Below are 26,752 nucleotides of genomic sequence, written 5' to 3' on the forward strand. Positions count from 1 at the left end.
CAGAGTCATCCAGATGGTTCCCTCATATTCCACTCAATAAAAATGTCAGTATTTCAAGAGACAAGACTGAGGAGTGTGAGTCTTTAAAGGATTCTTTATTAAGATCATTAAAAGTTGTAGAAACAACTTTTATAATATAAAGGCACAGGGAGACAGTTCTGATAAAATATTCAAATTAAACAGTAACTTACAGTACAAAAGACAATTCTGATGCACATACAAACCCCAAATGTCTGATTCAAAAATATTTTACTGCGTCTATTAATGGACAATGATTAAAAATATAAATTGCTGCTGTATAATAAATATCTGATAGTGAACATCTTGATAGCAAAGTGAACAAAATATTTATTGCTTTTCACATACATTTTTTTCCCTGTAATTTTAAATTCCTAATTCTTTCACTATCTTCTCAATCTTATCGTAAGATAAAGAAATTCCACATAATCTCATGGGGGGGGAGGATGGTAGTTATAAAACAAACTACCTAAAGTAGCAATCACTGCTGGCATTGTTTTCTTTCTTCCTTCCTATTCTGCAATCACAACTGCTCTTCCCAAAAGTAAGATAAAAGTTCGCTAAACCGCAGCAGACCATACTGGCACTCTAAGGCTTCTAACGAATACTTCTCAAATATAAAAGGTGCTCCACTGGGAAAGTGTGGGTTTTGTTCGAAGTTCTGATGAAGAGGTGAAATGTCTTATCAGCAATTTTGCCTATTTTTCGCAAAAATTTTGCACAGCTGTACAAATTCACCTCAGTAAAACTTCCAGCACTTGCAATGTTTTCCTGAAGGCTATGCAATTCAATCATGTATAAAAGTAACAGAAAGCCATGTTTTCTAAAGGAGAGCTCTTATTCTTTTTCTTTCAGTTCTCAAAGTGGGATTACTTCTAGGATTTCATCCTCTTTGAGTAGAGTTCTCACCACAACAGGTGAAGCATCATCCTAACGCTAGTTCCACTGGGGCAGAACACACCTGCCTTAAGGTATGTGACATTACTGTAAGGTTGGCCTTAGCCATGTGCCGCGTCCAGTGTGTAGCAGCTAGTCACGTGCCTGGCACAGAGCTAACGCTCAATAAATAGTTGCTGAATGAATGAAAAACAAAACCTTAGCTTTGGTTATGCATACTTCAGTCACTTTATGATTCAGATAGAATAAGGTCAGTCGAGAAGTAACTACTGCACACTACACCAACCTGTGTTCTAAAGATAATAACTTCAAGCAAAAAAAAAAAAATTACCTTTGTTAGTGACAATTTCTATGCCATAGCATTTTTACATGGTTCACAAATTTAATACATTTGTTCATTTTTATCCACATGCTTAAATCTGATGTTTGCTGTTCAACAACTGGATGAAGACCAAGGTAAGCAGACTAGCTCAACTGTCTGCTTTCCACTAAAAGTTATTAGTCTATCAATAAATAACAAGTTAGGATGTCTGATTAGACTTCAATAATGGCTACCAGGTAAAATTTGTGAAATTACCAATGAATAAAAAGCAGCATATTTGTATTACGAATTATTGAAAGCAGTACTTTCAACATTAAGGAGTAACCAGGGAGATTTTGCATTTAATAATGTTAGAGCTAAAATATTGCAAGTAGGATAGTAATAATACGTGGCTGGCCAATTCTATTTAAAATTCTAAAGACGGGACTAAGTCTAATATTCTTTGGCATTTGCGTTACTATCTTGGACTAGTTAGCATTTTAAAAATAGTGAGTTACAGTTCTTTTTCTGAACCAAAATTAACATCAGGGTGCAGACTGCTAGCACGTTCTTCTGAAAGCCTTTATGGTAAAGGACAAAATGACATTTTGCAACGTAACACCTAACACCAGGTTCAGCGTACACTTAGAATTACTGGCAGAGAGCGATGTCACTGTTAAACAACTTCAAATGAAATCATGCAACAGTGAAAACTACGGAAAGTGTGAAAAAATTATTTACATAATAAAATGTTCATCTTTCTGCAAAAACAGTAAACCCGGGCATCCTGCCCTGACAGTGAGTATGTACCGCTTAGAAGTGAAGGAAAACAAGCTAAAATTCAAATGAACAACTGCAGTGACCTGAATGTTACAAAGTCTGATAAAAACAACAAAGACAGGAAAACAAAACAAAACAAAACAAAAGCCTACACAGCGGAAGGGAAAGGTGGCCTATAAAACAGGCCAATCCAACTTGATATTCAAAAGTAAATGCAAGAGATTCACAAAATCATGATAGTAACGAGAACTAAGTACCAAGTACCCTTTGATACACAAGCCAATTTAACTATCAGACTCATTTCCAATAGCATCACAACACTCATCAATCCACTCGGGCGTCAGGGGACAGGGCAGCAACGCAGTCCACGATACCTCGAGTCTCCGAAGTAGAACATACTTAATTGCAAAAGCATCATAGGATTGCTGAAGAACAGTAACATCGCGTTGTGATGGATGCCAACGTGAAATCAGTGCAAGTCTATGATCCTCGGGATGTAACACTTCCAAATCCTGTGTTTCCAGACAGTTTTTGGTGGTTGAGTTTTAGCCAGTGCTATGTAAATGGAGAAACGGGGGTTCGCCATGGACTACCTCACGTTGTTGCTCAGTTGTGCTAAATATTCACGCAGTTCCTTCGCAGCCTGGAATCGGCCGTAGCGCTTCTTTGGGTTGGCACACTCATCCAGCAAGGCCTCGAGCCGGCCATCTTTGGCAATTTCGCTTGGTGGGTCATGAAGGAGCCCTCCAGAAGTGCCACGCCAGGTGGCATGTCTGGAGAGCAGGTTCTGACAGACAGCATAGTAGTTGTGGTCCACAGTGGCGCGAGCACAGAGGATTTCTTTTGAAAATGAGAGGCAAGCTTCTTTATCACAGTCATCAAACTTGCTCTCATACCACACATCCCAATTTTCAGGTTTATCTGCGAAAGAGGGAAAAGCAGAAAGAAAAGAAATACGTTTTAAAAGAGAGTCCTCAAAGTGCGCCAACTCATTAATTCACAGTGTATCCTGTATTATGAAGGTGTATTACAACGTTAAATAGTTAAGAGCATTTAATCCACACAAACACTGCTGGAAGCCCACAGATGTCAGACCAGGTTCAGAAAAGCCACTTTCTACCCTACCCAGGTGTATGCACAAGTTCAAGAGCAGAGAAGAAAGCAGAACTTTTGCCCAGGGCTGCAGAAAGGAGCTAAATGTGATGTAGGTATCAAAATAGAAGTCTGAAAAGCAGCCGTGGAAAATGGAAGCCTGAGCCTGCCGACCAGCACACGCCAAGGCTAACCTCCAGAGAATGCCAAGTTCACGGTGGCCGGCGTGGGAGACAGGCGCCTGCAGAACAGGAGCTGACAGAGCCAGAGAAAAAGGCTCTCACTTGTGTGATTCTGATCATGATTTTACAAAGACAATCCTAGGTTGAAGACTACAACTGAGGATGATGACAGAAGAAGGCCCAGCAAAGGAAATCCAGGTTGAAATCGGGAAACATTTGAGATAAAAAGTAACTGTATGCGTGAAGTTTACGGTTTTCACAAAGTGTAAATACTTTAAATTAAAAAAGAAAAAACCAGTTACAATGTATTTGGATGAGTATGGCATACATTCTAGCAGAACTAAACTTGATCCATATGACTTTGAGTTCAGAGGCAGACCACATACACCTACAACAAACCAGCTTACAAGTGCTGGACGATGCCAAGGCTTGCAAGATACACAGCAAACTGCAGACAGGAGACAAAGGGGGCATTTTAAGCAGAGAGGAAAGTCCGTAAGGGAAAGCCCAGAAGTAGGGAAGTTCACTGCAGAAGTGTCCAGGCAGTGGGCAAAGAGATTCCACTGAAGCAGAGAAAGGCTGAGCCACTCCTGGACAAGTGTCTGGATTTTACCTGAAGAACCATGAGATTAAACACACTGAGCAAGTGACAGGTCATCTCTGATTCTGCCTTCGAATCAATGTACCCTTTTTAAAAATCACATTGATTTTTTTTGTTTTAAAAGTTACCATTCCAGTACAGAGAGAAGCTAAAGGAGAAGGCAGGCTCAGGCTGCTAGGACAGCAAATAAGCATTCTGCCTAAACCAGACGAAAACCAAGGAGATGCAGGAATGCGTTTTTTATTTATTTATTTTTTTTTTTAAAAGATTTATTTTTATTATTTTTTCATTGGAAAGGCGGATATACAGAGAGGAGAGACAGAGAGGAAGATCTTCCATCCGATGATTCACTCCCCAAGTGAGCGCAACGGGCCGATACTATGCCGATCCGAAGCCAGGAGGCTCTTCCGGGTCTCCCACGTGGGTGCAGGTTCCCAAAGCTTTGGGCCGTCCTGGACTGCTTTCCCAGGCCACAGGCAGGGAGCTGGAAGGGAAGCGGGGCTGCCGGGATTAGAACCGGCGCCCATATGGGATCCCGGGCGTGCAAGGCGAGGACCTTTAACCACTTGCGCCACCGCGCCGGGCCCAGGAATGCGTTTTTTATACATATTTGATTGTGACAAAGTAAGACAAACTGGATATTAAGTTAGGTGAGAACTTGGAGAACGGAGGGTCTCCAGTCTGATAAGGAGATGGTGTATGTTGTTTTAACAGGTACAGATGGTAAAGTGAAGCACAGAAAGCTTGGCCACAGCAAAATCTCAATTTCCTTGTGAGAAAAAGCACAAAGCTCCTGTGTTAGAAAGTGGAAAGTGAGCCAAGTAAACGTACAGACAGGGCCTTTGGCCAAAGGGCCATCAAGACGGTCCTGACCTGGCCAGAGGCAGCAGCACGGGGACAGCGGTTCCCTGTGCAAGATCTACAAACACAGTGACTAAATGGCTGCGTTTTTCTTCCCCAAGTCACGGATTAGCTGACATAAAATGATAACACTTCTTCCAGGAACAGATGCCTGAATTATAAAAACAAAACAAAACGCTAGAATGAAATTTAAGCACTGTCAAATTATACAGCTCTCTGAATAGATTCAAAACACAGCGCACACTTTAAAAAAGAAAAGCGCAGTGTAAAATGCTGTTACCATCCACAGAGGCAGGGAGAAGAGGTGAGGCAGGGGACCCATGTCAGGGCAGTCACTCCCTGTGGAAGGACCTACACCACAAGAAACAACCAGAAGGTCGTTTGGTGAGTACAGCAAAAGAGCCCAACTTCTCACCAGGAGGATGCTGAGATCGCGTGAACAATCTACCACGCTGTGGACCCCTCAAGGGTGCCCGCCAAGGGCTAGTAACCTGCAACAGCCATTCTTCAGAAGACCCTTACACGCCTTAAGTTGGTTAAAAAAAAAAGTGGGATTATAAATGTAAAACCTCACCACAGGGCACTCACTACCTTTCCCTTCCTTTTCTGCAGAGACACTGAGATTTTCAAAACATTTCAGACTGTACCAACCTCTCTTGTGAAGAACTCACAAGGGAATAGCAAAGTTTTGGGTTAAGACATGACAATCAGACCAAATTCAAAGCTGCAGTGCTAGGAATGATGCAAACAGTTCAAAACAAAACGAGCACAGAACCCACAGAACAGGAAACACCACACGGCTGTGGGAGATTCACAGCCAACTAGCGTCGTCATGGAAGCAGGGCCGTGGCTGTGGCAGCCTGGGATACAATGTGAACTCCGCAGGAGATGCCCGAAGCACAGAACACAGCACCCACAATGCCAAAAACATGTGTATATACACGGTCCCTCTGTGTCCATCGGAACTCAGGACATTTTACTAAATGTGAATATGAATAGCTCACTGACAGTACTTGCATAACACAAAGAAATAAGCAACTATGCCACCTAAGAAGGAAATTTAAGGCTTGCTTTATAGAGATGCAAAGAGCACGTATAAAAATATTCCAAAAGTTGCATACTTACTTTGTCTAATTAATCTTTTGTCAGCAACCAAAACATTTTCGGCATCCACGATGATGACCTTCCCGTCTCTAGGACCAACTGCAAAATTGTCAAAGCTGACGTCCAGGAGGTAGAGTGCAAATTCAAAGTCATTGTTTGTGAGCTGCTCTGCTATTTCCATTAGCTGCCAAGCAAGATCAACTCTTTTTTCCCATGGTGCATTAAAGTAACTCCACAATTCTTCTCCAACATAATTCACAGCCACCATTCTTCCGCAAGCTCCAAGATACTTTGCAAATGGCCAACCTTCATCAGATGGAAAACTCTAAAAGAGAATTATCTTTATATTATAAGAGATTCGTATTAAGATAGCCCAGGTCTGGCCCCAGATCCTTTCAACAGAAACTGTTACCAGAATGAGAACTTGCCCATTATATTCAACAGATAATTATAAACTTTACTTCTTTTTTAATGCATACCATTATTAAGAACCTGAAAAAATACAAATGAAGGACCTTACATTTTAAAGCCGATAAAACAGGATTTGGCAAGTCCTGCTTATCAAAATCTCAAAGCCAAACTGATTAATACAAGAAGGATGTGTTTCTCTCAAACACTGGCACTTACTTACCAGGCACGGCTGCAGAAACAATAGAACGAGCAGCATCTGTATAGCTAGGGGCTTTTCCTTGAGCAGAGCAGACAGAACCATTGCAAGCCTGGTCAGCCTGCTGCTGGGCCTAGCGAGCATTTAGTAGGAGCCTTACTCAGTCAAGAAACCAGCAAAGGTATAGCACAGGTAGACTATTGTTGGTGGAGGTTTCCAAAGGCTGGGGAAGGAACAAACTAATAAACTCTGGTCCTGGGTTGGTTTTGTTCTTTCCCTGCTACTTTGCTCCATTCATCTTGGCTCAACTTCACAATTATTTCATTCAACTTGTCTTGATTTTTATAATGACTAGAAAAAAATTATATTACATCAAAATGAAAATATTCTATGACTAGAAACAAAGTTTTTGGTTAAGATGATAGGTTTTACTTAATTCTTGTTATCACTAAAATGTGCAACTACAGGGACAGGAGGTACGCTGAGTTAAGCCACAGTTGGGATGCCAGCACCCCACAGGGCCTCCTACTGGAAGCCTGGCTGTATTTCCAACGGAGGGACTTGTTAATGAGCCTAGGAAAGCAATGAAAGATGGTCCAAGAATGTGGGCCCCTGCAACATACGAAGGACTGGCTACAGCCTGCCCCAGTCCTGGCTGATCTGCCAATTTGAGGAGTGAATTATCAGGCAAAGGAACTCTCTTTTCTCTTTGCACCTTATCATTTTGCCTTTCCAGTAAACAAATCTAAAAATAAATAAATAAACAAGCCCACATTAATACGCTGATATGAAAATTGTCATTCCCTTTAAAATGCTTCTAAAACTAAACTGTTTTCATTTTTGCTCCCTGTCTGTCAGCTTCAATGTACAACTGTACTGATGTGCAGAACATTTTTCACCTATCTGCCATTCTGTCATAAAACAGTAATCATATAAATAAAAAAATTCAGACATCTTGGATCCCTAAACACAGTAAATTCACTGATGCTATTTTAGTCAGGGGAGAACATGTGATTCTTTAGGAATTACAGTTAAGTCCTTAATGTTTTAATCTCACAGCTGAGAACGCTCTGGTCCGACACCCATGACAAGAACTCTTACACACTACTTTCAACTTTTCCATCCAACCTCAAATTTCACACTCTTGAAATGTGTGATATATTACCAGAAAAGACTTAACGTTTTCCCAAAAGTATTCATGTAATAAGCCCTTCACACACATACAAAATCAAAACAGTAAAACTAAACATGTAGGATTACATAATTTTGCCATGTAAAACGCTAAGGAAAAGAAGCCGCCTCCACTCTTGGTGGATTAGTCACTTGCCATATTGGAGAACAGACACAAACATTTCTTTGTGAAAATAAAACGGTCTTTGACAACAGGAGAAGAGGGAGCGCTGCCGACATCTGCACATGTACAAATGCCTTCTTGTTTTTGGAACTTCTCCAACTGGCAGACGACTGTCAAATCTACACTTCATTACCCAAGTCCCTCGTAGATGAGGGTAAAATATATGAACAAATGTCACATTGAGCAACTTTACGTTCAGGCTGCGATTTCTGACAATGTGAACAGAGATCTTGCTATGCCTCATTTTAAGACAAGCACTAGAGTTCTTTCATATAGTTTGCTACCTAATCTTTTGGAAGAAGTTTGATAAATGAATCTAGACCATTCATTCATCATAAGAACTCTTCACTGCACAATCAAAATAGTCAGAATTCTGTTGAACACGCTGTGGCACAGAAGAACCGCTCAAGGGAAGCCAAAATATTTGTAATTTGCGCTTAAAGCAATTCTGGCTTATAACCAAACTGCCATGGTCAGGCAGAGCTGGAGAGAAACGGCTTGGATATGTTTATAAAGCAGGAACATTCCTCCTCTTTATCAAACTGTAAAAGTGCACCCAACATGGTAGGTAGGACAAGAAGTGTGCTGCTAAACTTCACATATTATTTAAAACACAATCTGAAAGCCATATTTTCAAATTGCCTAGACCAAGCACATACAGTTATATAAACTAAAGCATGTGTACCTTACGGAGTAACTGCAAACTGAAATAATGTACAAACACCTTTCAGTTGAAATAAGGAGGCTTTAAGCTTAGGGCAGTGTTAACTCTAACTGGACTAGAGGCATTGCACTTCGTGTTTCCCGTTTTTAATCAGGTTTGAAAGCACGTCATAGCACAAAACGTAAGGCTTTTGCAAGTAAACATTAACATTATGAGAAGATCCTGCACAGCTAAAAACTATATTTACTTTATTACTTTTTCAAATTAACACCCGAAGAAGACATAATAGCACAAATGTAAACCCAAACCCATTAACCCCATCATCTATTGTAAGAAAAAATGGAAATGGCACACAGTGTGTCTAATCAACATTAAAGATTTCAATTTAGAAAACTCCTATATTCTTTGTAGTATATATTATCTCATAAAACATCTATTTTAAAGGGTTTTGTGACACAGCACCTAAGTGGATGGCCCTGACAGGACAAAGCTGGGTTTTGATGTCCCCTTCTTGGTGCATTGCTTTCAGCCTTGGTTTCTTCATCAGTAAAAGTGCAATAATACTTGGAACATATATTCACCTGGGAATTCCAAGAATCAAATGTAAAAAAAAAAAGGTGCTGGGGTTGGCGCTCTGTCATGACACGGAGTGCTGATGTCCCACATGGGGCGTCGGTTCTAGTCGTGGCTGCTCCACGTCCAATCTAGCGCTCAGCTAGCACGCTTGGTAAAGTAATGACACATGGCCCAACTGCCCCGGCCCCTGCACCCTCACTGGAGACGAGAAGTCCCTAGCTCTTGGCTGCAGATCAGTCCAGCTCTGGCTGGGATGGCTCTCTGGGGAGTAAAGGAGAGGATGAAAGATCTCTTTGTCTGTAACTCTTTCAAATAAAAATAACTAACTCTTTAAAAATAAATAAATTTAATAAAGAAAAAATACATTATGTTGAACTGCTTAACAAAAATATTCTTACATTTGCTATTTAAATCTGTTAAATAAAGTTTAGGCTTTCATCAAGAGATGCCTCTTTTCTTCTTTTTTTTTTTTTCTTTTTTAGATTTATTTTTATTGGCAAGTCAGACATACAGAGAGAAGAGACAGAGAGGAAGATCTTCTATCCAACAATTCACTCCCCAAGTGGCCACAACAGCCAGAGCTGAGCTGAGTTAATCCAAAGCCAGGAGCCTGAAGCCTTTGCTGGGTCTCCAATGTGGGTGCAGGGTCCCAAGGTTTTGGGTTGTCCTCGACTGCTTTCCCAGGCCACAGACAGGGAGCTGGACGGGAATCAGGACCAATGGGATTAGAACCATATTAGTGCCCATATGGGATCCTAGCGCGTGCAAGGCAAAGACTTTAGTTACTAGGCCACGGTGCCGAGCCAAGATGCTCATTTTCTTAAATCTACTAAAAAAAACCCTACAACTTACAAACATTTTCCAAATGTTAACTAAGAACTACAAAATTAGAAAAGCATTTTCAGTGCCCTCAAGAAGTTTCTAATTCATAATGGGTTACATCAGTTAGCTAACGCGCTCTACAAGGATCCAAGGTCAGGAGAAGTATATACAGCACCCTGAAGCATTAAAAACAAACTTAAAATTTTACAACATGCACACACATAAACATAATAGCCCTTTCACTTCCTTTTCAATTATTGTAAGTATGTGCCCCAAAGCAAACTCCAAATGCTGAAATAACCTTTCAGAATGAAAATCAGTATCAATGCTAGTACATTTTATGTAATCAACAGAAGATACAGAATCAAAAGAATTTCATTTTCCGAGGGTGCCTGACTTCTGAATGCAATTCAGTCTTAAGCAATTTTCCTGAAGTCACACAGGAAATGAAAGACAAAGGCAGACTATCCTACAATACTTTCTGCAAGAGTCAAATGGATGCATAAGATTAATAAAATCCTCAACTGGCCCAGCACAATGACCCAGCAGCTAAATCCTCACCTCCAATGGGCCAGGACTCCATGTGGGTGCTGGCTTGTGTCCTGCCTATTCCACTTCCCATCCAGCTTCTTGCTTGTGGCCTGGGGAAGCAGTTGAGGACGGCCCAAAGCCTTGGGTCCCTGCACCCGCATGGGAGACCTGGAAGAAGCTCCTGGTTTTGGATGGGATCAGATCCGCTCTGGCCGTTGTTGCCACTCGGTAAATGATTGGAGGAGAGTGAACCAGTGGAAAAAAGATCTCTTTCTCCTTCATTCTGTAAATTTGCCTTTCCAATAACAATGAATCAATCTTTTTAAAAAATCCCCACTCTAACATCCTCTTCTTTTTTTTAAGATTTATTTTTTTTATTATTTTTTCATTGGAAAGGTGGATATACAGAGAGTAGAGACAGAGAGGAAGATCTTCCATCCGATGATTCACTCCCCAAGTGAGCGCAACGGCCGATGCTATGCCAGTCCAAAGCCAGGAGCCTCTTCCGGGTCTCCCACAGGGTGCAGGTTCCCAAAGCTTTGGGCTGTCCTCGACTGCTTTCCCAGGCCACAGGCAGGGAGCTGGAAGGGAAGCGGGGCTGCTGGGATTAGAACCGGCGCCCATATGGGATCCCGGGCGTGCAAGGCGAGGACCTTTAACCACTTGCGCCACCGCGCCTGGCCCTAACATCCTCTTATTTAAGGCCTTAGGGGACCTCTCCTCAGACTGAAACATTGAGAGTGACTGTAGCATTAGACTGGGGATGGAGGCAGAAAAAGTTACACACTGCCTTCTCTTTAAAAAGTTCTTATTGAGAAGCAAAGCAATAGGAAGACAAAGAGAACTTCCATCATGACCATCAGCTGGTTCTGTCTGCAAATAGTCCAGTGGTAGGTTGGGATAAAGAATTTGAGAATCTGGGCCCCACGGCATGGCCTAGCGGCTAAAGTCCTCACCTTGAATGCGCCAGGATCCCATACGGGCTCAGGTTCTAATCCCAGCAGCTCCACTTCCCATCCAGCTCCCTGATTGTGGCCTGGGAAAGCAGTTGAGGACGGCCCAAAGCTTTGGGAGCCTGCACCCGCGTGGGAGACCTGGAAGAAGTTTCTTGGATCCTGGCTTCGGATCGGCATAGCATTGGCCGTGCGCTCATTTGGGGAGTGAATCATTGGACGGAAGATCTTCCTCTCTGTCTCTCTTCCTCTCTGTATTTCTGACTTTCCAATGAATAAATAAATCTTAAAAAAAAAAAAAAAAGAATTTGAGAATCTACTCTGGTCTCCAAAGGTGTGGAATGAAGCCATCACTTCTGCCTCCATTAGCAGGAAGCTAAAGCCAGGTACTAAACCTGCTAACTTCCAGATGGGCTATGTGTTAACTGGCATCTTAAGCAGCGTAAACGGTTGTCCCCAAAGTGAATTTAGTACAATACTAAAAACTTAGCAACCTGTTTTCACATAAACAGTTTCTTCGCTGATTTTTGAGATAATGGAGAACAGAGGGAGATACAAAGAACAGATCAGGCTGAGACACGATAAAATCAACTCTTCAACATGGTCCTATAGCATGGTCTACATGCTATGAAAAAACAAGCCAAACCCAATGTACAAGGTTATCCTACATACCAGAAGCAACTAGTGTCCTTTGGTACACAACATTATTCCTTATTCTGAAAAGCAAGTTTTAAAGGTATCACACTAATATCTTTTGACCACTACCCATCATCTCGCCAGGTTCGCAAACTCAGTTGACCCTCCCATGCCACAACTCACCATGAAAAACCGACATGAAGTCTGAGTAAAGATACAGAAGAATCTCTTTTGGATTTATTGATTTATTTCCTTTCAATCAGTGAATGACGTGGCACAGCTGCAAACACTCAATTTCCAAAGTATTTGTGCTCTATTATCCTTTTCTCTTGCATAAGCAAAGGTAATAGTTGTATATTAAATTTTAAAGATCAAAATTCCTTTCATGTACAGAACATTTACACAATATCTGATAACCCCACAACATCCCAACTAAATGCAACAGAAGACTTTCCCATTGGCCAAAGGGGATCAAATTAATACAACTCTCTCTATATATTTATATATATATATACATATTTTTTTTTGGTCTAGAAAGGGAGGTCATTCCTAGTACAAAAAAACCAACTTCAAGAAACTCTACTGCTGGGACAGACATTTGGCCAAATAGCTGTGACGTCTGTGATGCCACATCAGAGCGCCTGGGGTTCCATGCCAGTCTCCAGCTAGCACAGACTCTAGAAAGCAGCAGCGACAGCCTCCCTGACTTAATTCCTGCCTGCACTGCATGACTTCTATCCCCTGCAGCTCTGGTCATTGTGGGCATTTGAGACACACACACACACACACATACACAACTGCGGGCAGTACAATAGCCTACTGGTTAAATCCTCACCTTGCATGCTCCAGGATCCCATATAGATGGCAGTTCGTGTCCTGGCTGCTCCACTTCCCATCCACCTCCCTGTTTGTGGCCTGGGAAAGCAGTCGAGGATGGTCCAAAGCCTCGGGACCCTGCACCCACACGGGAGAGCTAGAAGACGCTTCTGGATCCTGACTACGGATCAACTCAGCTCTGGCTGTTGTGGCCACTTGGGGAGTGAATCAATGCATGGAAGATTTTTGTCTCTCCTTCTCTATAAATCTGCCTTCTTCCAATAACAGTAAACCAATGTTTTTAAAAAATTCAAGCTACTATTAATTAAAACACATAGTTTAAAATCTGGCCATCAGATTTCCTACATAATTCGCATTTCTGCAAAAAATTAAAGGCAGAATTTAAACTGGAGAACACTTAAGGAAAGTTAATGTTATTCAAAGCATAGAGAATGCTTAAAGGTTCAAGTCTTAAAACTGTTTCTGAAAGACCCCGTTTGAATGAAATCCCACTGTAGCAACGTTACAACAGCTGTTCCCAGAGATCAGTCAACTGTGCTGTGACAGACTAATTGTTCACAGTTTGGTGAACTGTCTGGAGGGAGGGACGGAGTCAAATTACTGCAGTGATCTAATGGTTCCCTAATTTTTGCTAAAATTTCTCTCAAAGACTTTGATTTCTTAATTTATACTGAAAATAATGGCCAAAATCCATTCCAGATTTTGTGGGAGCCTGACAATTTTAAGCACGTACCGTTTATGTCATGAAATAATTTCCCGACTGCCATTTTCTACCCACCTTAAATTCCAGCATTATTAAGTAATGCCTCAGAAAGAGCAAGGTTGTGTGATTTCTCTTAATGGCATGTCCAACGGCGGCACCGAAAATTGGAAACTGATGTCGAAACACAACAAAACCCCCAAATTTAGCAGAAACAGATCATCTTTCAAAATAATTTTTAAAAATGTTCTTGCCACTCCTTACTTTAAAACTCTAAGTTTTAAATACGCACAAACTATCTAACCTCCATTTCTTCTCTTATCTGGCAGCTGTGATCTCCGTCAGGACAATTAGCTTTCATTTTATCGGAGAGGCAGAGAGCCGGGGATAGACATCCTCCATCTGCTGGTTCCCTTCCGGAACGCCCACCACAACCAGGCCAGGCCAGGCCATGCTAAGGCAAGGCACGCGTAACTTCACAAACCACGTTTCCACTGTCAGAGCAATGGGGAACAATACAAACAGGATCCACAGGGACCGTCTGGGGACTGGCTGCAGGGCTAGTTTATTGACAGAAGCCTGGTTGGTTGAAGTGTTTCATATTTAACTATTTTACTAATTTATTTTCATTCTGTTGAAAGGTGGGGAGGTATACAGATACAAGATGGGGAGAGGCCTGTTCCCTGGCTCACCCCCACACCTGCAGCAGGAGCAGGGTCTATGCTGGGTCACCCCCACACACCTGCAGCAGCAGAGTCTTAACCTCCAAGCCAAAACTCCTAACTTGGACATCTACAAACAATAAACTCAGACATTTTTGTCAATAAAAACAAAATTTCAAAGAAATAAAAGGTATTATAAACTTCTTTTGGATCCAATAACCGAAAAATCCTACCTTACTTTCTTCAGCCAATCTTACTCAACATTCTGGCAAGTCGAACTGAACTAACATCCTTAGTTCCTTCAAAACACAAATCAAATTAATACAGCTCTTCAGAACAGCAGAACCTCCAGTAACACAGTATCTCCCCCATTACATGTCTGGTGTTTGATTTCATTAAGTTAGTGTTTTTACCACTGCCGTCATATAACTTCACTATTGCTAGCACAAAACGCTTGATTTTTCCCATCCCAAACCAATCCTTACTCTGTTTTCTCAGCAGTTCCAGAAACAGATGCTCAGTGGTGGATCAGAACAAGAACAAGGTCTTGCGTTTGATGTTTCCCTCGGCCTCACATGTCAACTCATCAGCTGTCCTGGAGCCTCCTTGTCCACGCACTGGGCCTGACTGCTGTTTAACACTTGCACCAGGAGATGAGATGTTGGTGCCACACCACTTGAGACACCCACATTCCACATCTAAGTGCTCGGCTGGAGTCCTGGCTATTCCACTTAGGGTTCAGCTTCCTGCTAAGGCAAACACGGGGGTTGGGGCGGCGAGTGCTGGCTCAGTTGCCTGGGTCCATGCCACCCAAGTGGGAAACCTGCATGAGTTCCTGGCTCCGCTCTGGATGTTACAAGCATTTGGAAGTGAACCAGCATATGGGAGAGCTCTCTCCATTTGTGTCTTGTTTTCTTGTCTTTCAAATAAAATGAAAACAAAAACTTAGCAGTTATAAGTATATAGAACTCAGAGGAGAGGGGACTTAGAGAAGGAGGGGAAAGAAATCCCAGAATAATAAAATAAATTTTAAAATAATAAGTATATAGAACAAAACACACTGTAAAACCTTCATCCAAACAACCTAAGTCTCTCATACAAACTAGTACAAACACCTGATTCTTTTTTGCCCTTTACAATCTACCTTTCTAAAATAGCCCCTCTGGGTCCAGCCCGGTGGCTCCACAGGCTAGTCTTCCACCCATGAGTGCTGCCATCCCACATGGGCCCAGTTCATGTCTTGGCTGTTCTTTCCATCCTGATTTCTGCTTGTGACCTGGGAAGGCAGTGGAGTATGGCCCAAGTGCTTGGAATCCTGAACTCACGTGGAGACCCTGAAGAGGCTCCTGGCTCCTAGCTTAGGATCAGCTCAGCTCCAACCTTTGTGGACATTTGGGGAGTGACCCAGTACATAGAAGATTTTTTCTGTCTTTCCTTTTCTCTCCAAACAGGCCTTTCAAATGAAAGTAGACAAATTTTAGAAAGAAAAAAAAAAAAACAAAAACAAAACCAGGTCCTGTTAAACCACTTCTAGTCGTTCTGTTGAACCACTTCCACATCAAACCGTAGCTCACTAAGTATGTTCCAAGGCTACAAGGACCCGGTTCCTGCCTAGCTCTACTGCTTTACTGTAGTCAACCATGCTTCCTCATTCTCCTTCCTAGGGCTCAGAGATGTTCCACAAACCTTGCCTGAACACAACATGGGCCCCCAGAACTTCACTCACACTTCAGCTAAAACTTCACTTTCTCTGAAGAACTTAATGGATTATTAAAACTCAATTCAATCTATTTTCATTTTTATTTGAAAGACAAATAGATGGACAGAGACCTTCCACCCACTGGTTCACTTCCCAAATACCCACAAGGGCCAACGCTGGAACTCAGGCAGTTCTCCCACCCGGGTGGCAGGCACCCGAGGAACTGGCCCAGCAACTGCTGCGCCCAGAGTGTTTAGTCAAGGGAAGCTGGGAGGAAAGCAGGGTACACAGGACGAGAACCAGGCATTCCAATGTGGAATGCAGGGGTCCCAGTGTCACCCCCAAATACCTATACCTCCCCAAATCCAACTCTTTCTTGTTCTTTTTTATAGTTTCTAAAAAGTCTGAAATGACTCTCCTCTTTGCTTGTTGCTCACGCATGATGCTCAAGCAGAGGCTGTGCTTACTGGGCCGGGATGGTCATGGACTACTCCAGGTCCTGGAACTACTGAGCAATGCCATATGGTCCTTGTTGGATCACTTCGAATGACACCTATCCAGATGTAGAATCCAGACAAAACCTTGCAGGTGTTTCTTTTTTTTTTTTTTTTTTTGGTATTCCATTCATCATCATACAACAATCAAAGCACAATGATTCGCAGATAAAAAAATAGAATATTTGTCTTACAGTTTCTGAATCCCTACCCACAGCTGCCTTCCACACTCATTTTATTTTATTGGGGCCCCTTTTAAATTGTTATTCTCAAAAAACTATAGTCTGAAAATATGGATTTGTGTATATCTGAGGGTGACATTCAAACATCTGGCCAAGGGTAGAATGTGTGTGTTTCTAAGAGAGTTACCAACATAACGTGCTAAACAATCTGTGAACCACCACAGTGGTCTAAAAATAAAATAAGCTGATATGCCAAGAAATAGATTGTAAAAGCCCTTAAAATTAGAGACACCTGACACGTATCATTTGAAAAATCTTATCTCCTCTAATCTTTAAAGCAATCCCATTACTTAAGTATTATCTCTATTTTACCGATTAAAAACTCAAGACCTAAAACACCTAGGGATCTAAGCAATGCATTGCACACCTTCAGGGTAACACAGGATATGAACAGGGATGCTATTTCAACACTGTCCTCCACTACTACTCCTCCACGGAACTCTAGCTGTTGGCTCCCCACAGTTCAGGGCCCTATACCCCCAAAACGTCCTCTCCCCCACATAAATATACCCATAAAGACAGTTTCAGACCCTACACAGTCATCACACAGTGCACATACTCCTTTAAAAGGGCGCATCACTGTGCTGATTGTAATCAGTCATTTATATTTCTATCTCTTACATTGTAGGCTACTCCTCGCCTAAGGGAGTCTTTCCATTCTCAAATGCTTCACAGATAATTTTTGACCAATCATCCATAACCTGGATCATGATTACAAAATCTAAAGAGTTCCACAGTCTGTGACTACACTCAGCTTAGGCCAGGAATGATAGGTCTTCATTGTAAGGCTACTTACTAAATACGAAATCCATGATACCTGTAGGAAAAACACAGGATTTTTGCTGTGGCACCATTTAAATTGAACACACAGGTAATGAGTAAAGTGGAGCAAGTTGAGAGTGAAGACGCAGCCAGGACGTTGGCAACAGACGGAGAAGGCCAAAGACTTCAGGTGGGAAACCAACAACTCCGCCCTGCCAGGTCCAGAAAACAGACCCTCTCCTCAGAGAACAAGCTTTCTCCTCCAGCATGTGCGTATATGCGAAACCCGTGCAATGAGAGGACAAAATAAAGCTCAAACTAGAAACAAATACCAAGGACATAATTGTAAACGGCCAAAAGTCATGAATAAACCCATAAACGATATCAGATGGCCAAGGATTTTGTGCAGCTGATCCACCAGTGCTGCTCTCTTCAGGGTGACTGGTTCTAGGCCTATCCAGGAAATTTATATTTCCCTCTTTCCTTTTCCACATGAGGAACACAGGATTATTTTAATACTCTTCCACATGAGAGACATTCAAGTGTTTATCAATAAAATCTCAGGTAATCAAACAGAAAAAGCCCCAAAGCTTATAAACCTGTTAAGTGAAAAGTGCTCTGCAGAATCACTTTAATGTATTTTGAGGGCTAAATGTAGGAATGCAGTTACTAAAGCAATAACTAATGAAGAAAGCGGGCGATGAATGAAAACGCTTCAAAACAGAGTCTGAACGGTCCCTTCTAGAAACTACTGCTCCACCAGGATGGTCTAACAACCTTAACTCCATGGTTTTTTTTTTTTTCTTTTAAACAAACTCCCTCGTTTTTCTTTTCATTAAATGGTATTTCATGTGGTAAAAACTTGGGAGGAAGCCAGGATCCAAAGAGAGGGATTATCTGCCTTGGCATCCCATCCCATCCCATCCCATCCCATCCGCATCCCATCCCAAGGTGGCAGGGCCCCTGGACCAACATTCTGCAACCTCCTTCTAGAAGAACTTGGCTAAACCATCAGTTCAAGTCAAACTGGGAAAGCAACTTTAACAGAATGTGAGAGCTAAAGCAGGAAAGCTCCTAATTCAACAAGGAGGAAGGTGATCCCATTGACAACAGTTTTGCCAATTCATTCAAAGTGACAAACTGAACAAAGGAGCCACAGCATCGTTCGCTTCACAAACTATTTCCCAGCCATGAGCTCTGAAAATACATATATCGCTACAGAAATTATGCTTAAAAATGTATCCCTGAGTGGCTGACTCGCAGCGCAGCGGCTGAGCCACTCCCAGGGCCTCCTGTCTCCCACACTGCCAGTGCCTGCCCGAAGTCCCATCAAGCGTGGCTTCCTGCCTCTGCACAGCAGTGATGGCTGAGAAATCCACACACAGCTCCTTACTTCAGCCTGACCATGGGAGGACGACCCATCTCTGCTTTTCAAATAAAAGGAAAAAAAAAAGTGTAAAACATCTCTTAATGATTACATGAATGACAAAATTACCACTACTGTTAAGGTGACGGGGACTCCAAGCATGCTTCACAAGGCACTAGTTGCCAAGTCAGTACACACTTCCCCTCTCTGAATTCAAGAATAAGCAAGTACAAACATCAACACGCAGTTGACCAGGAAAACAGCAGAGTCCCTCCCACTCGGTGACTTTCTGGATGGGAGGATGGTGTAATCGGCATACAAAATATACATCTTGGTGAAATGAAACGTAAAAAGGAAAAGGTATCTGAGTAGAAGCGACTGCTGTCATTGTCCTACTGCTTGATTTTTGTAAGATAGTTTTAGAAGGTAATTCTGTGGCAGAGCAACTTTCCTTGGGGCTAAAGCTATCAGCAACTAAGACTATTTATCCAGCAATGCAGTCATATTCCTGTATCGTTTCGTAACAGGAAATCTGTCCTGCAAATCCATACTGCCTTGCATGCAGTGTTGCAGTGTGTGTCTGTCACAGCCACTTCGTTCAAGCCCTTACAGGAACGCCCCACCTCCTTTCGAGCCACAACTGAAATGTCAATTGTTTATTATTTCTTAAAGTCAGATTAGGAGAAGGTTAGAGACGCACGTATCATTCAGGTGTTGAGGAATCTAACCAAAGCAGACTGTGAGTGCTAATTTTTGAAACGTGTTTAACTCTTTTGTAACTTTTTCTATGAACAGCTTAATGAACTAAGTTCAAAATATTTCTCTTCCCTGGGTAATTTTTGGGCAAATTAAAAAAAAAAATCTAGCATGTCGTCAAGCTGGCCAAACATTCAATAAGTAGCTCCCTCTTCTGGAAAAAAAAGTGAGTTCCATTTTAAGCTGTAACACACACACATTTCATTACACATATTTTTCAAACATATGAAGCAAATATATATATGTGTGTGTAAACAGCGAGCCAAACCTGAGCCTTTCCATTAGAATCCATTTCTCCATGGTATCATGAAGGCCAAACAAGCTTGTGTAACAGGAACCTGTACAAACACTCAATATGTAGCTTGCCTAGCTTTACAAAAGTCATGACCATTACGATATGGCTCAGTGAGCCACACGTGTGCCTGATAGCAGAACTGAGACCTCTCTCTGTCAGTGGCTTTACACTATCCACCAACGTTTAATCACACTGCTCAGACTTAACACATGAGCGTTCACCAACATCAGGTGGCTCTAGCAAGCAGCAGCTCTGCTTTAAAAACGTCTTCCTTGTTCAATAGAAAAAAATAACACACAGTGGAAGGACCGTACTTGGGTATGTCTCAGTGCCCCTGCCTGCACTGTCTGGATTAAACAGGCCATCACAAAATGTTACACTGTGGATGTAGGCTTCCTCACACATACATCCCTACAACCTATCCATCCGCCAACCCTGAAAGGGTGTTACCGAAGGGGAAGCAATAACCAATCATCCGATGTTCAAAAACGCTCTCTCCTTAAGGATGAGCACAGAACGTCAGGGGAGAACATGACACACACAGCAACTACAAAGAAAAGTCAAAATGAACAAACTAAGTTAGTAAGGGTTTCGAGAACAGAGCAGATTTATTTTAGCAGAATTAAGTGTCGAAGCTTCTCAAACTCCCAGTATATTCGCAGGGACACAAAACTGAATATGCAAGGCTGTTAAAATATGAGTTGTTTCCAGCACATCAGTCTTCACAACTAGCTGGTAAAACTCTTCCAACAGCCCATCAAGGTGTCCAGGACCAGGAAGCCAGCCCCATCGCTAACTCGGGGGTCCCGGACGATCCGACAGTCTATTTCAGCAAGCGGTGCTGCTCAAGTTTTGCCTTACCCAGGAAGAAAAAAATTCTATTTTCTTAAATTGGGGGGGGGGAAAAAAAAACAACTAGTGTGTATCCCAAGCACACACACTATTGGAAGACTGCCAAGTTACAGAGCAAATGAATCAAGCAAAATTCTTTTGAGGTGAGTTTCACCACTTTCACCCCCCCAATCCACTTTTAAGACCTGCATTCGTGCCCAACATACAGTCTACACCTTAAAGTCCCCCATTACATTCGCGCAGCAACACCTTCAAATTCGCAGAGCAAAATACTGATGAAGTGCTTCCTTTTAGCTGGCGTGACGGGTGCAGAGCGTGAGAAAAGAAAACAATATAAACAACAATTGACCTTTTCTATTCCGGCACTTTGAACAAACAAAACAAAACAAAACACCACCCCGTCCACCCGCCCGCAGCCATCAGTGTCATTCTTGGCAGAGAAGAAAAGGCATGAAGTAGACCCAAATCACTTGTGGTGAAGCTGAAGTCATTTCCTCCCCCTCCGGAGGAGACCGTATGGCAGAGGAGCGCGCAGGGGAACTTTCCCTGCAGTTTCCAAGAGGGAGCCGGGACCCCGCACTGGAACAGGACAGGAGTGTGCAGAAACACCAGTAACTACGGCAAGGGTTTCCGCCTTCCTTTCCCTCTGCCAGGCTCCAGTGAAAGCTCTCCACGCTACTCCCTTTAGACGCCTCACTTATTTTCAATCATCAGCCAGAGGAGGGCAAATACCGCCCTTCGGGGGACCCTCCCGCCAGCTTCTCGCCCTGGCCTAACATTTCAGATGTTTGGGGGCAAGCCACAGGATCAGAACCCCACCGGCCCTCTTAGCCTTGAGTCTCCACGCCCCCAACCCCAAACCCACCACCTCCTCTCCCGCTGCAGTTTAGCGCCCAAAGCGAGGCTCCCGGGGCTTTTATTTAACCTTCTCCAGGACTCCCGCGCCACACTCTGACCTCAGCTCCTCCACTTTGCACCCCTACCCGCCCCCTCTCGCATTAACTGCCCGCACCAGTGCCAGGTAGATACGCCAAGACAAAGGCTGGGGCCCAAGCGAGGCCGGTCCCGGGGCGCAGTGGGGAAGAGCCGGCGTGCGGTGGGACCCTCCGGGAGCAGGGGAGCTCCCAGCTGGCGCCCCGGGTGCGCGGGAGCCCCGGGAGGTTAGGAGCCAGGAGCCAGCGAGCAGGGCGGAAGGAAAGTCGCTGGAGAGACATTTTGGAAGCCCGCCCGCGAGACGCACTCCCTCCTCTGGCGCTGAAGGCTCCGCAGTCAAACCCGAGAGGTTGCCCGGGTCTCGGTGCCAACAGCTGATTCTCCATCTGCGGGGTCACCTAACTGCAACTCGGGCACGGGCCGCGGAGTCGCCTAGCCACCCCCTTCCACTCTCCCACGCCTGCCTGCCTGCCTGTCTGCCTGCCTGGTCCCGCCGGCCGGGGTGCCAAGTGGCAGCGGGGAGCTGAGCCCCTCGTCCGGGAGGACGCCCCCCTTGCCCTTCCCCCGACACTCCCTGGGCCCGGCCCGCCCTCCCCCAACTCCCCGCGCCTACCTGTAGCACCAGCGGCTCGGGGTTGAAGGCCAGGGTGAGCAGCAGCTGCATGCGCTCCGAGTCCTTGAGGTTGCGCAGCAGGAAGCTGCCCGAGTCCTTGGTCTCGGCGTAGCGCCGCACCAGGCGGTCGAGCAGGCGCTGCGAGGGGCAGTGCACCAAGTCCGACCAGCCCTCCACCGCCTCGGGCGTGAGCAGGCGCACGTCGCCGTTGAGGCGCGCGAACTCGGTGCGGGGCATGGCCTGGAGCAGGTCGCAGCGGGGCCGCCCGGTGGCCCGCTTGCAGATGCTCTGGTCGAGCTGCGCCAGTTCGCGCTGCGAACCCAGGCGCTTGAGCACCACTCGGCGGCGGCCGCCCTCGCGGGGTTCGCCGTACTGGGCGAAGTAGACGTTCTTCACGTTGAGGAAGTCCAGCAGTCGCAGGCGGCCCCAAGCCTCGAACACCACCTGCCCGTTGAGGAAGCGGCGGCACCAGCTCGTGCCGAAACACGCCGGACACTTATTGAGCTGCAGGAAGCGCCGGTCGGTGAGCTCGTTGCGCTGCCAGGAGGCGAGCAGCGACGGCGAGTGCAGCACCATCAGCACCAACAGGCTGCCCAGCGCCGCCAGCTTGAGCGAGCGGGACAGGCGACCGAGCTTCGGGGGTACCAGGCGCCACATCCCGAGCCCGCCCGGCCGGCCGGCCGGCCACCAGCCACCGGGAGGGCGAGGGTACCCCCGGGGTGCCCCCCGCCGCCGCGCCGAGAGCCGGAGAGCGAGCCGGAGAGGCGCGGGTTGGGGCGGAGTAGGTGTGTGTGTGTGTGTGTGTGCGTGCGTGAGAGGAGAGCGCGAGAGAGCGAGCCACGAGCGGCGCGGGCTGCGACTTGTCCCCGTCACTAGAGTCTCCACAACTCCGGAGCTCCCTCCTCCCAGGGCCCGCCCTCCGACTCCGCCGGCGCCTCCTCCTCCTCCTCCTCCTCCTCTTCCTCGCCAGCCAAGTTACAGCCGAGAGGAAGGGAGGGAGGGAGGGAGGGGAGAGCGAGGCCGCGAGCCCCCGACGGCCGCGCGCTCCGGGCCGCGCGCACTGCCGGCTCTCCGGGCGCCGGGCCTTCCCGCCAGCCGCGCGGGGGGCGAGCTGCAGAGAGAGAAAGCTGGAAGGCCACCCCCGCTCCACACACCCCCCCCACACACACACAAAGTAGCAACAGTGTAGGAACTGGGGGTGCGGGGTGTTGGGGAGAACGCGGGAGGCGGTCGCGCGGCCCTCACGCCGTGCACGCCGCCGGCTCTCCGCCCGGGCCCGGGGCGGGGCGAGCGCGCGTCCCCCGGCTGCGTGAGCGCGGGCGCGCGGGGACGGCCGTGGGACAGGGGCGGGCGGCTGGCGAGCTCTGCGGGGCAGCCGTGCGGGTGGGTGGGTGGTGGGGGAGCGCCGTAGTCCACCTTCTAGGGCGTCTGCCCTGCGCCCCGTTGGGAACGGGCCGGACGGCGCCGGGGCGGGGCACCGCGCTTTCCCGGCTGCTGCTGCTGCGCGGGCGCGCGGTCGGGCCGAGGCGGGGCTTGCGGGAGGAAGCGCGGAGGGAGGAAGGGAGGGAGGCGTGCGGGACGGCGGGAGGTCGGGGCCCGGCTCCGGAGGCGAGGTCCGGGGCGGCGGGCAGGGGCGGGAGGCCAGGCCCGGCTCTGGAGGTCAGGCCCGGGGAGGCGGCGTCTGCGCGGGAGGGCGGGAGGCCAGTGCCCAGGGAGGCTGGCGAGCGCGGGAGGCCAGGCCCGGCTCCGGAGGCCAGGCCCAGGGAGGCGTGCGGGGCGGTGGGCTGGCACGGGAGGCCAGGCCCGGCTCCGGAGGCCAGGCCCAGGGAGGCGTGCGGGGCGGTGGGCTGGCACGGGAGGCCAGGGCCCGGCTCCGGACGCCAGGCCCCGGGGAGGCGGCGACGTCTTTGGCGGTGCGCCTATGGAAGCAGTCTGATTTTGCGCGAGTGACGCGGGAGGAACACTCCTCGCGACACTGGTGTTAGGTCTCCAACGCGGCCTGGCTGTCGCCGGGAGGAGCGAGGCCTTTTCCCTCCGCTCGCTGCCCCCGCGCGGCCTGGGCGAGGTGGACTGGCCGCCTCCTCCCGTCCCCCACGCCCGAGCGCCGCGTGGCTGTGGCGGTAGCCATGGGGACCCGGGCGCCGAGTGCGGGCGCGCCTCATTGGCGCGGGGTTTGCGCCAGGCTGCGAAAACAGCTCGGGTAGGCTTAACTCCGGCGCCCGGGGCGGGGCGTGTAAGTTTTAGTGGGGTAGGGGCTTCTAAGCTGTAGGTGTGGAAGCGTTTTTATTAGTTTTACTGTACTGCTGCCTAAAGTGTCGATCTCTGGGACGGTGGTTTCTGATAGGTTATTAAATTACTTAAGCGAGCAACGAGTTTTGGAAAACGGCTGGCCTGGGTAGGTCAAGTTTACAGAAACTTCCTGAGAAATATCTTGTACCACAGTCCTCCTCCTAAGCACGGCGTAATGTTTTATCCTCGGTTATATAAGAAAATTCTGGAAAAGAAAAGACAAAAATCGGGGGGAAAAAAGTTTTGAGGAAATGTCGGGTTTTGACAATGGAAATGATTTTGACATAATTCTTCACCGAGTAGGAGCGAAGTGTTAGATTGTGTCTGAAAGTGTTGTACCAAGGGAATGAATAAGAGGTTTGGGCGTTACAGCTGCGCTACTTGCGTTGATGCATCCCAGAATTTCAAATGCTCAGAAACGGTTGTCGCTGGTCCTAAGGCACGCTGCTGCCCAGCTCCAGGGTATGTGAGCGACCTTGTGAAAATGCCATTTACCTGAGATCTTTGCCTTGGGGACTATTTTAGGGATATGAGATAATACATGTGGCTTAGGCAATAGGAAAGCACACACAGGTTTTGAGACGGGTCAGAGCTAATACCACCTGCGTTCTTGCCAGGCTGAGAGGAGGTGGGACACAGTGAGAGAGCAGGTGACCAGTCCTTGGAATTGTCTAGGTATTATCTGAGGAATGGTGATGAAAAGAGTCACAAGTTGAATTTTGAAAATGTTTACATTTGCTTAAAAGCTCTGATTTCTTTTTATTCAGATTTTTCCATATATTTGTCAAGATGATTTTCTGGAACTTGTAACATTGCTCGGGGGAAAAAAAAGTCTTGCCATATGAGATGAATTCTGTTCCAGAATGGCCATGTTGGGGTTTAGAAAAACATCACTGACTGACCATTAATGTACTTCCCTTTCCTATAACTTGCAACATGCTTTCCGCTAATGGATCATAATTCATTATTTTAAATAACTGCAAATCACGTAATTTCCAGCGCATTGTAAAATGTCCCTTCATGATGGCTATCTCTCAGGTGTCCGCTGGGATTCAGTGCTGCAGCCCCCACCTGTTCTGATAGTTAAGTTGCATTGCGATGCTCTTCTGGCTCCTGCAGCCGTGGTTCCCAGAAGCTGCTGTCCCGTAGGGGAGTGGCAGTGGCTGCAGACTTTGTGGGAACTGGAGAGTTGGCTGCCTGGTGTCTGCTGGAAGAGCTGTACCAGCCAGCAGTGTGCTGTTGGGAAGCCTTGGCCCACGAATACTCTCATTTACTATGCGTTTAGACAGGAACACCTTGTTGTTACCGTGTATTGTTACATTTAGGCTTGTTGCATATCTTTCAGTCATACATCTATGTGTATTCAGAGGACAGCTTTTATCATTACAGCCCTGGTTAACATACACCTGACCAAAACATGAAGGCAGAATACATGAAGGTCAGATCAATGCTGTCATTTTCAGGCAAGTAAAGACCAAAACATCTTGGTCAGTGAAGTAGAGAGGAAAAATGGAGTGCTTATATGGCAGAGTCGCTGAACTGTGAAGTGATTTGCCAGAAATCGCTTGTTGAATGGTGACCTATCATCAGAATATTCTTAATGGCACATTAGTGAGGTTTAGAAGCAGAGACCTGGAATCCCGTTGTGAAAAACACCTGTTTACCCAGTGTTCAGTCCAGCACCAGAGTAGGGGTCAGGAGGGGGTGAGACCCTGCTTGTTCAAGGCTGACGGGAGGCTCTTTTGTGGAGCACAGGACCCAGGGCAGTGACCGGAGTCCTTGTTACATGAGGACACGAGACGATGAATAACAAGTGAAAGAATAAACACCTAGAATTAAACGTTAGTGTAATGAACAAGAATCAGGTCTGGGATGACCTCAGATGAAGTCTGTGGGGGAATCCACCCAGCTGAGCTGCTGGACTCAGAACCAACGGTGGAGAGAAACACAGGTCCCATGGTCCACTGTGGAGTGCATGTGTCAGAGCTGGGCCTCCTCAGTGGCTCAGATGGAGCAGTGGACAGCATATCCAGATGCACATGGAAGATATGGCAGTACACTGGAGCCTGCAGAGGACACCTGGTACCACAACAGAGGATGGAGGACAGAACAAATCAATCAACTACCCCAATGTTGGCAGTGAATATCTGGGCAAACGGAGACTCTAAGGTGGACTGTGTCAGCCAGTGGATTCTGGAAAGATTTCATCATGCTTGGAGTGGTGAGATCAGCAGTAATTCAGAACTGTTGAACTGTCAAAACCTGTTGAGCAG

At 46.0% G+C, this 26,752-nt stretch overlaps 1 protein-coding gene and 1 long non-coding RNA gene across 2 annotated transcripts; one reads left to right on the plus strand and one right to left on the minus strand.

Moving 5' to 3' along the window:
* Positions 1-78: 78 nt before the first annotated feature.
* On the minus strand, positions 79-23,017 carry LOC121167671 (divergent protein kinase domain 2A). The gene is made up of 3 exons (XM_040997224.1): positions 22,191-23,017; positions 5,858-6,161; positions 79-2,917 (listed from the first exon to the last, which is right to left on the minus strand). Exons 1-3 carry the CDS (start codon positions 22,845-22,847, stop codon positions 2,586-2,588), a joined length of 1,293 nt encoding a protein of 430 aa, XP_040853158.1. The 5' UTR covers positions 22,848-23,017; the 3' UTR covers positions 79-2,585.
* Positions 22,249-26,488, plus strand: LOC121167672. The gene is made up of 3 exons (XR_005885620.1): positions 22,249-22,259; positions 25,709-25,712; positions 26,256-26,488. It is a non-coding gene; the product is annotated as an uncharacterized LOC121167672 (long non-coding RNA).
* The last annotated feature ends 264 nt before the right edge of the window (positions 26,489-26,752 follow it).

The sequence above is a fragment of the Ochotona curzoniae genome, unplaced genomic scaffold, assembly GCF_017591425.1.
Source record: "Ochotona curzoniae isolate NIBS_2020 unplaced genomic scaffold, NIBS_Ocur_1.0 patch422, whole genome shotgun sequence".
Classification (NCBI taxonomy): Eukaryota; Metazoa; Chordata; class Mammalia; order Lagomorpha; family Ochotonidae; genus Ochotona; species Ochotona curzoniae.

Coding starts and splice junctions, on each gene's coding strand:
- LOC121167671 (XM_040997224.1), bottom strand. CDS start 22,847: ATGTGGCGCCTGGTACCCCCGAAGCTCGGTCGCCTGTCCCGCTCGCTC. Junction 6,162..22,190: donor CCGAGCCGCTGGTGCTACAG/GTAGGCGCGGGG, acceptor ATTCTCTTTTAG/AGTTTTCCATCTGATGAAGG. Junction 2,918..5,857: donor CAAAAGATTAATTAGACAAA/GTAAGTATGCAA, acceptor CCTCTTTCGCAG/ATAAACCTGAAAATTGGGAT.